Genomic DNA, 17,182 nt, shown 5'->3' with positions numbered 1-17,182 from the left:
GTTGTTTTGACACTGACATATATTCCGTGGTCAAACAAGTAACAGAAATTTAATATCCATACAAAATATATCCGTTTTGAAAAATATGAAAAACGTTCTGGCAAACGGATGCTGTGTTGCCGAAACTGTAGCTTCTTCTACTCGGCTATGTAAACAAACAAAATTTCATTATTTGCCGATCGGGAAACCCGAATCTGATGTCAAATAGTTAATTATTATTATTATTATTGGCTATCGCTCCGGCTTTGACTTTGTCTACTTCTCGCTTTCGTCTTAATTTGAGTTCACGAGAGAGATTCGTCAATTTAGGACATCGCCTGCGGTGCGATCCTTGTGGGTTCCAGCCCTTCGCTATTTTACTTAGTTATGTCGGTCGCTGGCTTGCGCAGTGTATCACCAATCCATTTTTACTGTCGTATTTCAATGTCCATTGGTTTTTGTCTGGGGTTCGCTATCAGTTGTCGAGCTGCGGGCTATCGGACGGGTTATAGATTGGGGATAAGTTTTTCCTAACAAATAAACTGTTTCGGACAAGTAGCGCGTAGTGGATACGAAAGTAGTAGTTTGGACAGTGGGCTCTGTACAATCTTATACTTATAAAAACTAAAAAGTCAAATCCATCACCGACAAGGCGAGGAAGAGCCCGCTTTCAATTAGTATTTAGCCCGAAACAGTGTCTGTCTTCTGGCAAGCGGCTGAAAAATGAAATGCTGCTCCCACCAGCTAAATCTAAGATGGTCGTCCCGTCGTGCGGATAGGGAAACTACGTTAACAGTCTATCGCTCCTTTTTAAAATTTATTACTGGAACCGAATCAAGTAAAGGAAAAAGGCGAGGAAGAGCCGTCTTTCAATTAGTATTTAGCCCGAAACAGTGTCCGTCTTGTGGCAAGCGGCTGAAAAACGAAATGCTGCTTCCACCAAATAAATCTAAGATGGTCGTCCCGTCGTGCGGATAGGGAAACTACGCTAACAGCCTATCGCTCCTTTTTAAAATTTGTTACTGAAACCGAAACAAGTAAAAAAAAGAAGAAAAACGGAATCGCACTCCGCTTGCCAGCCTAGTGCGTTTGAGCGTGATTGCCATTCGGTGAGTCTGGGTTCGAAGCCTAACTGCCGGTCGGAGTTGGTTGGCACAAAAGCGAGGATTCCACCATTTGAAGCACAAAATCAGATAAAATTAGGGGTAAAGTTAAGTTTTTCCAATAGAGGAACAAATATTGAATGCTGCACTCTATAGAATTTTAAAGAGAAACTAGTCGTTGCTGCACCCTCTTCAGTCATATGCATTTTTCATAGTAAAGGGTTTTCCAATAACAGCTGTTTTTGGTAAATGGATTGCGCTATCGAGAGATGATAAACGATTTTTTATGGCCGGAGTTGGATGGTATTGATCTGGACAACGTTTATTTTCAACAAGACGGCGCTACGTGCCACACAAGCAACGAAACCATTGATCTTTTACGGGAAAAGTTTCCGGATCGTGTTATCTCTCGAAGAGGTGATCACAATTGGTCACTTTAAGATTTTTCTTTGGAGCCACGTGAAAGAGAAGGTCTACGCCAACACTCCAGGTCGATTCAAGACCTCAAAGATGGAATTCGTGAATTCGTGAGGCTATCGAGGCCATAGGGCAACCACTTTGCAATTTGGTTATGGAAAATTTCATGAAAAGTATATTGCCCTGTAAGTCCTGTTGCCACCACAATGGACATTTGCCTGATGTTATTTTCCTCATATTCTTTATAATGAAATAAATATCCGATCATTTATATTAAAAAATAGCATTTTTCTTTGAAATAAAATAACACCTCTTATTGGAAAACCCTTTAGTTGAATTTCAATCCAATGGTGATGATTTTGTTGCATATTTTCTGGCTCAGCATTTATTGCAGCTTTTTTCAATCTGGTATATTTATTTAATGGAATTCATCTAGTGCACAGTACACACATACATATATATGTATTATATATTTTATTTTTATTTGTTAAATTTTTTTTATGCTGCTTTTAAAATACTTTTCAGCTCACCAAAGGCTAGTTTGCTATCAGATTTTTATTTTTTTTATTTTTTGTCTGCCTGAGTGAGTTTATTCCACCAATTTTTTCCCCAAAATTTACATAGTCTGTTTGAGCTGCGCGTATGTTTCGTAGATTTAACTTTTATCTACAAAAAATCTAGTCCACTATATCTACTGATGATATCCAATTTCTAACATTTTTACATTTTACTCGATACTGTGCATGGGGCACTTACAATTATTTGTCGGAAAATTTTCAATAAGCATTCCTTGAAACCAAATAAAAGGGAAAATTGTTGAATTTTAAATTGTTGAAGAGTATGAAAATATCAAATATATCTCGCATGAAAATACCCAATTTGCATGTCAACGAAAAGTTAGTATTAAGGGAAGAGCCTGCTTTAGAGGCTTCAAAAAATCGATTTTTTTTTGTTTTGCATAAATGTCTTTCCAAACTATCCAAGCCTGTGTGCTCAAAATTTCAGAAGCAAATTCAAAATTTTTCGGAGTTACAGAAGAAATTGTGAGCAAGCGTCCAGCAGGTATACGAGCGGCCGGTATATACATATACAAAAACTTTGACGCGCGATTTCTCGGTTTTTTGTTTTCAAAATTTTTCCTAATTCGCGAGAAAGATAGGGAAAAAGTTAAACGTCCTATAAAAACGAGATAACATTGATTGTATTTGGAATTAAATTCTCTTCTAGTTGAACCTAAAAAACCTTAAGAAAGTTATGATTAACCCACTTTTTAAACAATCTAAAGTGAATTTGTTTTTCCAAAAAAAAAAAATGATTTTTTTTTAATTAGCGAAAAATTGTTGAATTTCTCACTTTTTGTTAAATTTTCTTGGTTTCACTAGAAGCTATACTATATTAAAATAAAAATTTTTTTGGGTTTTTGGTTTCAGATGAAAATTGCGACCTGCATCTTTCGCGTCGCACGACACATGCACGCTCGAGGCGCCTCGGCAAAATGCTTGTACCAGGCATAATATGACATATTTTTTAATGAAAAAATTTGAGAAGACTGTTGAAGTAATAGGACTATGAATAAGTTCGTGCGGTTTTACAACAGATGGCGTAACTTGATTTTTATTCCATCGATCCACATTTCCAAACATTCATTGGAGAGCTACTGTCGTAAGGCACAAACGTCAGTATAAGTTTTTTATTTGAAGCGTAAACAACAATATTTTTACCACACTTGAAAATGTCGAATTTCGTGCCAAATAATGTGTTTTTGCGGAATTCTTCTTCATTATTTTAATATGAAGAAAAAAGCAGCCGAAAGTCATCGTATCTTGGTGGAAGTTTATGGTGAGCATGCTCTAGCTGAGCGAACGTGCCAGAAGTGGTTTGCACGCTTTAAAAGTGGTGATTTTGGCTTGGAAGACGAAGAACGCGAGGGTGCGCCGCCAAAGTTCATGGATACCGAATTGGAGGAATTGCTCGATCAAGATCCGGCTCAAACGCAAGAAGAGGTTGCAAAAACTTTGGGAGTTGATCAATCAACCATTTCCAAACGTTTAAAAGCCATGGGAATGATCCGAAAGGTAGGCCATTGGGTGCCGTATGAATTGAAGCCAAGAGACGTTGAACGCCGTTTTATGGCATGCGAACAACTGCTTCAACGGCACAAAAGAAAGGGTTTTTTGCATCGAATTGTGACTGGCGATGAAAAGTGGGTCCATTACGACAATCCAAAACGTCGGGCAACGTATGGATACCCTGGGCATGCTTCAACATCGACGTCGGCGCAGAATATTCATGGCCTGAAGGTTATGCTGTGTATCTGGTGGGACCAGCTGGGTGTTGTGTATTATGAGCTACTGAAACCGAATGAAACGATTACGGGGGATGTCTACCGACGACAATTGATGCGTTTGAGCCGAGCACTGCGAGAAAAACGGCCGCAATACGCCGATAGACACGACAAAGTTATTTTGCAACATGACAATGCTCGGCCACATGTTGCACAAGTGGTCAAAACATACTTAGAAACGCTCAAATGGGATGTCCTACCCCACCCGCCGTATAGTCCAGACCTTGCGCCATCCGATTACTATCTCTTCCGATCGATGCAACATGGCCTGGCTGACCAGCACTTCCGTAATTACGATGAAGTCAAAAAATGGATCGATTCGTGGATTGCGGCAAAACCGACCGAATTTTTCACAAAGGGAATCCGTGAATTGCCAGAAAGATGGGAAAAAGTAGTAGCAAGCGATGGACAATACTTTGAATATTAAATTTGTAACCATTTTACGTCAATAAAGTTTCAAATTTCGAAAAAAAACCGCACGAACTTAACCATAGACCTAATATATAACAATAAAACCTGAAAGTTTCGTTTCAATCGAATATTTCTTTCCTTCCCAAAAAAATCCACGAAATAATCGATTTTTTGAAGCCTCTAAAGCAGGCTCCCCCCTTAAACTGTAAACGCCGCGCAAGTTTTTAAATTCCATTTTATATTGGGAATTAAATTTTGAAAACATCGCCAATTACAGAATTGCTCGAAGCTTATCTAATATAATTTTGTAAACTATTTTCTGCCTATATTATTTGTTATTGCATTTAAAAATCAAAACATAAACTAACCACCAACTGCTCCTCGCATATCAGCTTTGAACACCCACTGCATACATTTTTTTCTTCAACAAATAAGTTTCAAAAAATAGAATAAAGAAGACGAAAGCGAAAGTAAAAGTTCCTTTTAGCAAATGCTTAGCAGAGTGGGTGGTAAGCTGTCTGTGAAGAATCAGAATGTGTGGCTCTTAAAAATGAGAATTCTAAATGATTTACGCGCATTAGCAGCATAAAAAAGTATTTCAAACCACTTCAAATCGCACAGACACCAACAATTTCGAAAACTAGCGAAAAAATACCCGCATCAGCTGTGTATTGCTACGCCTGTGGAAAATGGAAAGTGTATGTGTACAAGCAGGCGTATATGTATGTATAGGTGTAAGCAAAAAAAGTGTTAATATTCTGACCTCATTTGTAGGCTGTTCTTAGCACTGGCTGTTCAATTCAAATTTCTCTATTTCTACTTCCTGAATTATTATATTTTTTTCTTTAGATTTTTGTTTTCAAAATATTTTAGCACAAGTGTGTATTCGAAATGAAATGAGCGATGACCAAAATGTAAAATAATAAATAAATAACGGGTAGACAATACGGACGTCCAAAACAAGCGACAGAACGAAATATATATTTAAAACACTTCCTGTTCTATCTTTAGAAGATTTTTACTTACGAAACGTACGCGCTTGCAGTTTTGTTAGGGTTAATCAAGCGTTTTTTTATATTACAGCCGGGTTAGGAGAGCCTTTCAAGGAGAAGCCTTCGTTCCATTAATTCTACGTGCTATTTCATCTAAGTTGCATCACTAAAATATTTTTTTTTAACTGTGCCATCTTTTACAACGCTTGCAATAAACTGTTGACTCTCGTTGTTGGTTAACTTTTGCTTTCAATATTTAAATTTACGTTTATTTAATTAAAAATAAATTAAGTTTGAAGCTTTGTACCGCTTGGGGTCGTTGGTGCGCCCCTCTCACTGTGCGCACAAAAACTCACCGTTTTTAATGCTGGGTTCGCGTTTGATTGACGGCGCTTTGCGCAACTGTTTCGTTTTGAATTCAGGCTTTGGCTCTTCTTTCGGTTCTTTGAGTATTTCATCGATTTTCGATACCTTTTTCAATACCGGCCGTATTTTCATAATATCCTCGGTGCTCTTGCTTGGCAAGGGCTTCTCTTCGCGTTTCACATGCCGCAATTTTGGCTTCTCTAATTTAAAACGTAATTGTCGTTCGTGTTCTTCTTCGTTTTCCTCCTCTTCATCGCCGCTATCACCTTCTACCTTTTTCATTGACTTATCGCGTTTGACCATGACTGGTCGTAATTTGGGTTTTTCAATTGAAAAACGTCTTGATAACTCACTTTCATTCTCCTTCTTCTTGACTTGTGGTGTCTTCTTGAGCTTAACACCCAGGCGTAGCGAGGGTTGTGTAAATTCGTTTTCGGAGAATTCAAGATCGGAAAGCCCTTCGAGGTTCTCCAGCTCTTTCTCGTCCACCTCTATTTCGCTTTCTTCCTCCTCTTCGCTTTCTTCCTCCTCTTCACTCTCTTCTTCCTCAGTCTCCTCCTCTTCGGTCTCCTCTTCTTCAGATGACGACGGAGTTGGTTCCTTCTTTTTCACAGCAGCAGCTGTTTTGGACGCAGGCGTTATTGTGGGTTTTTTGGCAGCTACAGGCTCTGGCGTTTTCTTGACCGGCGCCACCACCTTTTTAGCGGGCTCTGCATCTCGTTTAACGGGCGCAACCACTTTCTTAGCTGGTTCCACTATAGCTTTCTTAACAGGTTCAGCAGTTTTCTTGGCCGTCGCTGTTGTCTCTGTTGCTTTCTTTGCAATAGAATTGGCTGCTGGTGCCGCGGTTTTCTTGAGCGCAGCAGTAGACGCGGGTTTCTCGCCGTTCTCCTTCTCTTTTTCTTTATCCTTATCGGCTGCTGCAGCAGCTGTCTTCTTCGCCCATGGTACTGTGGGCTTGGCATTGGTGGTCGTGTCGTCCTTTACCCATGGCGGGCGAAAGGTGGTGCGACCAGTGCTACTGGTGGCTGTGCTCTTCGGTGCAACGAAAGGCATTGTGTTGATATTTCAGCTGATCGAGTTTAACAATTTTGTATTCTGACGTAGATGGTTGATGTTTCTAGAACATCGCTTTTAAACACTTACAACAATTACTGTTAACTTCTTAAGTTATTCTTTCGGTTTTTCACTAAAAACGCTTAAACTATATTTCTTTGTCGCTTCGTCGAGTTTTGTTTCGAAAATTTTCACAAAAATTCACTGAAACGTATTTATTTCGTTATAACCAAAATGCACAAATTTTCGGATGATATGTAAGGAAGAATTTTTACACATTCGCGTTCAAATTAATTCTTCACTAAATTTCCTAATTCGTTTTATACGACAATTTATTCACAATAATTTTGTAGTCAGCAATATTTGCGCGTAGTCGCCCCGTCGAAACGCAACAGCTGTTTGAGAACTTTCATTTGATTCAGAAAATTTGTTCGTTCATGTATGTATCTACTAACGGTGGATTTCAAAAATACATTTGCTAAGCGCAAAAATATATAGGCTAGCGGGAATACAACTTGTACAATTCCGAGTGTACAAAGCACGGCCACTGACGCTGTGTACTGGCGGCGGTGGTGATTTTCATCTTTAAAAATAGGCTAACAATGTGAGAGTTGGAGAGCTGCCATGGCTGAGTGTACGGAGGGGCAATGGAGGCGTTTGACGAGGCAGTTGTGTATGTTTGGCGTTGTTGCATTTCTTCTTGCCGATATAAACTTACGAAGTGGGTCCACGTCATTTTGTATGAATTTCATAAAATTAAAATAATGAGTAATGAGCGCAGAAAGATGGCTTTTAAATAATTTATTTTAAGCGAATCTTTAATTTTTTTCTCAATGTAAACATTAAAAGTTGCAGAAGATTAAAAAAAAAGTAAAAGCAAAAGAGTATGAATACATAGTTTTAATGACATTTAATATATATTAGTTATGAGAATCGTTAGAAAAAATGTTGCTATTTTTGTTTCAAAATTTATTGTTTTAGAAATTTCTTAAATATTATTTTGAAAAATGATGTTTTGTTTTAGTTTTTCAACACACGCGTTGACATTTATTTTGTGTACCTTTGCTTTAAAAATAAATAAAGGGTCATTCAAAGCTGACGCCTAGATGCCAGTAGTGAATAATTTCTAGACGGCACCCTTTTTTATGTCACCTTTGACATTTGTCAGCTAAGCAGATAGAACAACTTCGCCCGATACAACAACTCGTTAAAATTATTCAAGTCTACTATGAAAATGGTCGCTCATTAAGAACAGCAAATCGCAAAATTCGTGATCTTTTTGGTGGTAATAATCATCCGAATGAGTCGAGAATTCAAAGGTTGAAGGAAAAATTTCAAGAAACTGATTCTGTCAAGTATAGGAAAAAGTACGGTACACTAGACAGGGCTAGTTTACTGGGGCTGCAGCCCTTGGTCGGGAAAAAAATGAGTCATTATGGTAACGTAGAATCGGCGGACATGGAAATAAACAGACAATCAACGACATTCATCTGGAGACTCTTACACTATCCGATCCAGTAGTTGTCGGTCTGTTTTGTCCGGGATCTCGTCCGCGTTGTTGAGGAGGTGCCTCCTAACGTGCCTGGGAGGCGGCTCAGGCTCAAGCTCCTTTACAGGGAGCATATTGGTCTCGTCGTGCAGAGGTTGTAGCGGCGACATCAAGAGATATCCTGTCGCAGTCCTAAGGCAGTCAAGCCTATAGGCGGCCGCCGTAGCCGAATGGGTTGGTGCGTAACTACCATTCGGAATTTACACAGAGAACGTAGGTTCGAAACTCGGTGAAACACCAAAATTAAAGAAAATAATTTTTGCAATGGCGGTCGCCCCTCAGCAGGCAATGGCAAACCTCGGAGTGTATTTCTGCCATGCAAAAGCTCTTCATAAAAATATCTGCCGTTCGGAGTCGGCTGAGGTCCCTCCATATATATATATAGTAGCTTCATCCACTGCGAATCACTGGTTCCAGTCAACCCGACAGGCGCAGCATAGTTTAAACCGGCCGGCCTATTGCTTTAAATGTCGATAGCACCATTTCTTTGTCTTTGCCCCAAGTGCTGCCGGCAAGCGATTTGAGAACCTTGTTGCGATTTTGGACTTTAGTGGCAATAGCGGTTGTGTGCGCAGAGAAGGTGAGCAAACTGTCGAAGGTAACTCCCAAGATTTTGTGGTTGTTAACAGTCGGAAGTTGGAATTTGACCTCCTTTGTCTAGGTGGTGGGGTGAAGATGGTCGCCGTGGACTTCGTGGTGGAACGTTGTAGGTTCCTCGCAGTGAAGAAGCGAGAAAGGCAGGCGAGGTAGTCGTTTATCTTGGCGCACAGCCATTCAATGCCATTTCCCGACGCCATTATCGTGCAGTCGTCGGCGTAGGATACCAGGATAGGAAAAGAGCTGGCAGACCAAAAACTGAACCTTCAGTTCAGAAAATTCTTGCTGTAGCTCAGAGTGTTGCTGATCAACCTTCAACATGGATATACGATATCTCGACGATCTCAACAATTAGGCATTCATGAAACGACTGTTCTATGGATTTCAGCTGCAGACGACGTGCTCATGATGGACATTTAAATGATGTAATTTTTCACATGTTTCTATTTGTTAAGAGCCATATTTTGAGTAAAAATAATAGTGAAATCCATAAGAATCAAAATTTTCACTTATTTTATTTTAAAACGACATCTAGGCGCGTCTTTTGACATACCCTTTATATTAAATTGTAATATAAAATAAAAAATGACAGTTCTTTTATGCTCCCATGAGCCACACTTCACAAGCGACTAGTCCAATGAGAAGCAGTCTAGAAATTACATGGTTTTAGTTGAGAACTCCGAAATCCAGGTTGACTAGAAATTTATACGTTCTTGATTCTCTTTTTCAATCTATTTGAATGTATATTTTACTAATGTAAATCAACTAAAAATTTAAATTTATTTATTTATTATTTTTGTAACAGCAAACTAATCTACTAAATCATTCTGCGAAATGCTCCTGCAGTTCATTGGGCTACAACTACAGGGTGGGCCATATAGCGTTTGCTTTTTGAACCGCCTACTATTTTGAGAATGGTAATACAAATGATATGTCAAATGTGTTTATAATTTACTTAAAGGTTTGACATTTACGAAATGGGACGCTATACGCTTGAACAAAATAGGGAAATATTGAAAACCTATTTCCAAAGTGGTGAGTCTTCTTCTTCTTCCGCAGTTACTGTAAATGGCGAGCGTTACCGTGACATGCGCAACGAGTTTTTGTTTCCAAAAATTGAAGAGGATGACATGGACGACATTTGGTTTCAACAGGACGGTGCAACTTGTCACACTGCCAAAGTAACACTCGAACTTTTGGCTACCGTTTTTGAATTCAGATATCAATTGGTCGCCTCGGAGCTGTGATTTAAGCCCGTTGGACTATTTTTTGTGGGGAGCCGTTAAGGACAAATGCTATGCGAACCATCCAGAGACGATTGATGCTTTAAATTACGAAATCGAAGTTGCCATTCATGAAATTGGAGCCCAAACAATCGAAAATGTGCTTAAAAATTGATCGAATGGCCTACTGTAAAGGCAGTCGTGGCAGTCATTTGAACGATATTATTTTTCATTCATAAATGACAACGTTCAATCTTCAAAATAAAAAAAAAAAAGTTTGAAAAAATATTGATTAGTTTTTTTTATAGCCGATTCAAAAAGCAAATTTGACATGGCCCACCCTATAAAATAGGTCTAGACCTGAGTGTCGTAGGTGCATGATACTATATACTCTTATTTCAAGAACACTGTGCCAGTTGCAGGTACTTTTTTGTAACGTTGGTTATAGCCATTTTCTAGACTAAAGATTTTCGCCCTTGAAGTAGGCTTGAAATGAATGTTGGATCCCTTCACGTGGTGCCATCATTCCTGTGTTCGATATTTATTGATATAAAATCAATCGCAAATTGATTGTTTTGCAAGGAATGCTCGATATTTTTTTATTTAGAAGAAAAAGTCAGATTAAAACGGGAGAGAAGTTATTAAAAAAACCCAAAAAATTGTCAAAAATCAAAACGATTTTTCCGCCACTTAAAAATGGCACTTTATTATTTTAGAATTCCTATATAAAAAATATAAAAACTATAAAACTGTGTACTCAAAATTTTTTTCATAACATTTGGATTAAAAAGTATGAATCCAGTTTAATTTTTTTTTTTAATTTGCACAAAGTTTGCACCTTCGACATACATGATTTTTGACGGATAGTAAACCATGTTTTCATAAAAATATGCTATAAAAAATTACGTAAACAAAGTTTTTCTGAAATCTCGGATTAAAAAGTGTTAAATTAAAATTAGTTGATGTGTTTTTTTAAATTCGGATTAAAAACTGAAAATTTGTTAATTTTTATGTTTAATTTGCAAAAAGTTTGGAACTTATTCTGGAATAGTTTTTGTAAGAGAATAAACTATATTTTCATGAAAAAAATGTCCATTAAACGAGAAACATACAAATTGTGAAAATTTGCCTATACGTTCTTGTGATATAGTTTTTTTTACGCTAGAACATATTTTACTAAGGCAAACAATCGACGTAACGCCTTAAAGCATTATTTTATGTTTTGCAAAGTGCGTCTGTTTTCCTAATTCTGACATTTTTTAGCAATATTTTCTTGACAGTTAGGTGCCGTTTTTGAAAGTAAAAGCTTTTCGAGAGATTTACATCGATATCAGATCAATAATTCCCAAACCTATGACATTGATGGGACCGCTTTGGGTATTGTACACCACGAATTATTGCCAGCAGGTAAGATAGTTAATAAGGACTGTTACTTGGGTGTTATGAGACGTTTAGTGAAGCAATTTGTCCAAAAAGAAACGATTTGAGGAAAAAAACTTGTGGATTTTCCACCATTATAAAGCACCCTCGCACAATGCCATCATTATCTGTGAATTTTTGACCAACAACGAACAGCCATCGAGTTCACCTTATAAGGCTCTGTCCGATTTTTTTCTCTTTGATCGAGGAACGCGTTTTAGCAGTTGAAAGGAGGTAATAAAAAGAATCAAAGACCATCGAAAAGATGGCTATATCGAAAATAAAGTTCCAGAAATGTTTCGGGAGTTGGATAAAATACTGGCAAAAGTGCTTTGCAGTTGATTTAGAGTACTTTGAAGCCGATAATATCACTTTTGAGGAATTAACTGTCAAAAAAATATCGGGAATTGCTCATTTAAAAAGCGCGTGTTACACATACGTCTACATTTTTTTGCTGGAATGTTGGTACAACTGTCCTCTATAGTGTCGCAGAGTTTGAGCGTGAGCGTTTATCAAAAACACGAGTTTACGAGTGGTATAACGCTTTTGCAGAGGGCCAATTTGCCCCGAACTGGTCGCCATCAACGTCTTTAACGGATGAAAACGACGCCAAAGTAAAGGAAATGGTGCTGGAAAACCATCATTTAAGTTTGAGGGAGGTAGCTCGTGACCTTAGCGTGTCTTACGAATCAATCACAAAAAAATTCATCGAAGGAAGGTGGCTGAAGACATGCTTGAGCAAGTCCATTCGGACCCAACGTTTATCATAACCGGTGATGAGATGTGGGCATATTAGTTTGACATGCAAACCAGTCAATTTGTAACCAGGCGGGTGAATGGCGTTATCCGCATGAGCCGAGACCCAAAACACCACGTCAAAGTCGGTCAAAAGTGAAAGTCATGTGATTTGTGGAAAAAAAACTCATAGATCTTGCACCATTATAACGTACCGTCTCAAAAGACTCATATTGTGAACACTTTTTTGACCAAAAACTCGACAAATATCGAAGCCCCCTTTTGACTTTTTACTTTTCCCACTCCGCGGACGCCGCTTTGAGTCGATAAAGGCTATTAAGCAGGATTCACTGAAAGAGCTGAAGAAGATCTCTTCAAATGTGTTTAAAAGGTGCTTCGATGACTGGACTAATCGTTGGCGCGGGTGTAGTGCTTCGAATGGAGCCTATTTTGAAGGCGACAAAATAAATTTTGATGATTAAACAATTATTTTTTGTTTTATTGTGCGATTCTCGGTACTTTTTTGACAGAATGTATATTCCGGGAACCTTTTGATCACGATGGATACAAACCACTTCATCAGGATACTCTTAAGATAACTTTGGCACTTCTTTTCACATGTGGGCGTAAAGATTTCAGCAAACTTAGGCAGAAAAGGGGGTTTGCTAATCAACTGAAGCTCGTGCAGAACCCGATTTGATTATCGAAGTCGCTTAAAGGCATTGAAAAATGTATTGGCAAAAAACGTGAGGAAAAATCGAAAATTGATTTCGGTTCATCAATTTACTTTACATACAAATATAGCCTTGTGCGCTGCAGCTGTGAAAGTAGTGGGTTTCGTAGCATTGTTGTTTTATGCTAAAATAATACAATTTTTCTCAATTTGTCATATGTAAAAGCAAGTGGACATACATATATGTATATAATACAAGTATGTTGTTTTTGTTTTCTCTATCTAATTAGCCTTCAACCTGTTCAATTCATTTCAACTGGCAATATTGTTTAAATTTACAATCAAACAGTTGGTAAATATCTTTCTAAATACATTTCTGGCGTTGTGTGCGAAAAAAAAAATTCACAAAAAATCAACACAAATAGAAAAGTAAAAATATTGTTAATAAAAGACCAACGTTCGCCAAAAGTGTAAAGCAAAGCAAAGCCAAGAGGGACGCAAAAACGTTGAAAAGTGAAGCGTTTGCTTTGTGCTTTAACAGATGCCACTACCAGCATTGCCACCCCGCTTCACCCGCTAACGGTATAAACACACACACACATATATATGTATAATATTTGAGTAACGGAGAAAAGGCGAAAAAAAATATTTTTTTTTTAATTTTAGCCTCTTGTTGTTTGTGTCTCTCTGTTGCCACTGTTGCCACTGTTGCTGCTGCTGCCTTTGTTGCTATTCACGCTGTCGTTTTCATTTTTGTTTTTCTTTTTTTTTCTGTTGGCCGCCGCTTTTCCAACACTTTTCCACGCGTTTTTGCGCATTCCTTTCAATCGTTTGCTTTTCATACACTTTAATTTCTGTTTCCATTTGTGTTAGCTTTTGCTTCGTTTTTAATTGTACGTCGCTTTTCTTTCGACTTTTAATTTTCTTCTCCTTGTTGTTGTTGTTATTATTATGCTTTTGCTTTTGTTTCGTGCACAATTTCTCGCTTTTGGTTCGTTTCTTTAGTTTACGTTTTGCATTTTTCATTTCTTGCAAGAATCTACTTATGGATGTGCGTTGGTATAGGTTTACATGCATTTGTGTGTGTGTGTGTGTCGGTGTGTGCATGTCAGCTCCAAAACGAACAAGTTGTTTTTGATTCTATTTCGTTAGTTTTGTGTTTTTATGAAGTTTTACGAAAATACAACTATGCAAAGGCGTTGTTGATAAAAATGCAATAAATAAAAATGAAAAAAAAGTATTGAAAATAATTTGTGAAAATGCTGTGAAAGCGATTTATTTATTACGCTTTGGTGGCTTTCTCCGAACTTTGCTAAATTAAATTAATCGTTGCATTTTTCTTTTCCTTTTTCCGCTTGTTTATTAAATTTTCAGTTTTTGAATTTTTTTTATATTTTTCTTCCTCTTATCCACTGCCTTTGTTGGTGCATTGCTTTCTTTTCGATCTGCCATTTTCGCTGCACAGCAGTTTATTTGAAATCCACGCAAATTTGATAGATCATTAATTTCGATTGCAATGCAAATACTGTATTTGGAAATTTGTAAATGCTCAGCGCAGCGCTGTTGAAATTTTTAATTCCTCTACATTTTGTTGTCTTGTCGTCGATATCATCGCTAAATTTAAATATTTCAAATACATTTACATTTTGGGCGACTTGTTTGTACGTGAATTTGCAAATTTTTCGATCTAAGCGCTGAATGATTATTTGAAAATAAAAATACATTTGCATACGTACATACATAGGTACCACATACATTAGGGTGTGTCACCAAAAAAAAAAAAAAAAAAGATTCCAGGTTTTCTAACGAAAAAATAAAATGTATTATATTTTAATACTCCCACTGGGTGTGCAGGTACATTTCTCTAATGTGGGTTCCAGGACATAGGAACATAGAGGGAAATTAAATTGCTGTTGAGCTTGCCAGGAAGGAGACTGAATTGACCTCCTACCCGGTCATCGGCATCCCCCTGACATTTGTTAAAGAGGAACTGCACAAATTATTTCCCAGGAAAGCGCAGAAAAGATGGAGCTCTATTTCTTCATGTGCTATTTCGAAAACCCTTTGGCCCCAGTACAACATACGAATGACTCAGATAGTCCTTTGGATTCCTCGCCATTCAATTTCCAAACTCTTAGCTATGTTTACCGGTCACTGGACGATCGGCACACATGCAGAAAAGCATTTAACCCCATTGCAGAAGCTGTGGGAACCTTTCAGAGAAGGAAACTGTTGCGCTTTGTCTCTGTAAATGTCCAGGTTTGGCAGCTAGACGACTAAGGTCAACGACCATTTCACCTACCTACCTACCTAAGACTCGCGCCAAAATATTTTCGAAAAATATTAACATATACGTGAGCCGGAACAATTTGAAAAGCGCTAAAAAATCCGAATTTTTCATAAATAAAATTAGTTTTTAAAAATATTTTTTCCAAAAACTCATTGAGATAATAGAAGCGAACTTTTAAGTTTAAGTTCTGCATGAAAAGGTGTAAATATTTTATTATTAAAAAAAAAAAAAACACGTAAGCAGTTAGATTCCTTCAAGGTTCGATATTTTTTTTCGAACTATGACTCTAAACATTTATATAAAAATAAATAAAATAAATAATTTCGCGCGTAAACTTCTGTTAGGTGTTTGATCGAGCTCCTCCTCCTATTTGTGCCGTGCGTATTGATGTTGTTCCACAAATGGAGGGAGAGGGACTTATAGTTTTAACCGACTCGGAACGGCAATGGTTTTTTATGTGAGGCTTTTTCATCGCAGAAATACACTTGAAGGTTTACCATTGACTGCCGAGGGGCGACCGCTTTTAGAACATTTCTCTACATTTTGGTATTTCATGCACGGAGATTCGAGCCGATTTGGCTACTGCGGCCATTTATGGACAGTTATATGGTATGTGGAAATGTACATCACTTAAATTTGTCCACAGCGAGCACGTCGTGTACAGGTAAAATCCGCCAAACAGTTAATTCATGAATGCCTGATTGTTGAGAGCGCTGAGATATCGGATATCGATGTTAAACGAAATGATGATTGATATCGCGAATTTGAAGGTTTTTCAGCAACACTTTGCGCTACAGCAACAATATGCTCAACAGGACGTGCAGTTTTTGGCCTGTCAGTCCTTTTCCTCTCCCGAAAAAAATTTGTTCACCAACTTTTGAATGGTCGACTCATTGGGATGATTATTTCCACCAAAAAGATCACGAATTTTGCGATATGCCTTTTTTAAAGATCGACCAACTTAGTATAAGTTTCAATAACTTAAACGCGTTGTTCTAGCGTGTAAAATTGTGCATCTGGCTACTACATAAAAAAGGTGCCATCTAAGAATTATTCACTTCTGACTTCTAGGTCTCGCTTATGAAAGACCCTTCATGCACGTAATGAGATGTGTGGAGGTACTTTCAATTCGGTGCAGCTTTCGTAAATCGTAATATTTTTCCGAAATTTTTTTTTGCGGCTGTCTTAAAATATAACAAATTTTATAGTTCTGTTAGAAAAACAGTAACGGTTTTTTTTCGGTATAGCGAGTGATGCACCCTAATGTGCAAAAGCAGATATATATATATATAAAAATTAGCTGTTGCGCTACGAAGAGGCGACTACGTAGTAAAAACCCAGGTGTTTTTGAATTTGTGGAATTTTTTAAATTCTGCTGTCTTTTAATTTTCAAATATTTCAAATTTGGCGATTTCACTAGTTTTCCATTGCTTGTTTCAAAACGGAATTTCGCTTTCACATATTTCACAAAATCCAAAAAAATGTGTCTGTATGTCTTTAGTACTGTTACAAATCATACACATCACAACACATTTCAATTTTAGTATTTTAAAGTGCACTTTTTCGCAAATATCTTTTGTTTTATTGCTGAATTTTTCTAGAATTTCGAATCATTCTTTTCGTTTTCAAATATGCACCCAACAAACAGTGGAGTGTGGACGTAAGATTTTTCTCCGGTGCACAGCAGCCCACGGCTTCCAATTAACTAAAAATTGTGAATATTCGAATTGCTTTCTTCGTCGTGCCTCAATTTTTCAAAAGTACTCAAACTCAATACTCAAATTGCTAGAGAAAAGTATAAATTTGCTCCAACGAAATGCTTTTTCCCTCGAGCCTCGAGCCTCTTTGTTTATATTTTTGATATGTTATTGCCAGCAATATTGAGATAATTTCAAAATCTGTTTTTCATTTGAGTTTATTTCCCGGAATTCCCTCAAGCAATTTTTGCATACAACGCACATAACTGGCATTAAAAAGAAAGTTAAAAAAAAAAAATTAAAAAAAATTAAAATTAAATAAAAATTGCAA

At 37.4% G+C, this 17,182-nt stretch overlaps 1 protein-coding gene across 6 annotated transcripts in view; it reads right to left on the bottom strand.

Moving 5' to 3' along the window:
- Nucleotides 1-16,856, bottom strand: part of LOC129253367 (DNA ligase 1) — a 64,339-nt gene extending 47,483 nt beyond the window's left edge. The window contains exons 1-2 of one of the 6 annotated variants that reach the window (XM_054891720.1): nucleotides 16,801-16,856; nucleotides 5,603-6,872 (exon numbers count right to left, since the gene is read on the bottom strand). In XM_054891720.1, coding sequence (XP_054747695.1) covers nucleotides 5,603-6,668 — 1,066 coding nt within the window. In that variant the 5' untranslated portion in view covers nucleotides 6,669-6,872; nucleotides 16,801-16,856. Of the gene's footprint in view, nucleotides 1-5,602; nucleotides 6,979-16,491; nucleotides 16,511-16,673 lie in introns of those variants that run through there. The other 5 variants (XM_054891718.1, XM_054891716.1, XM_054891717.1 and 2 more) reach the window with 5 other exon arrangements.
- Between the last annotated feature and the right edge of the window lie 326 nt (nucleotides 16,857-17,182).

The sequence above is a fragment of the Anastrepha obliqua genome, chromosome 1 (genome assembly GCF_027943255.1).
Source record: "Anastrepha obliqua isolate idAnaObli1 chromosome 1, idAnaObli1_1.0, whole genome shotgun sequence".
NCBI lineage: Eukaryota > Metazoa > Arthropoda > Insecta > Diptera > Tephritidae > Anastrepha > Anastrepha obliqua.
The sequence above is the reverse complement of the archived record's forward strand: the minus strand, read 5'-3'. Positions and strand labels throughout refer to the sequence as shown.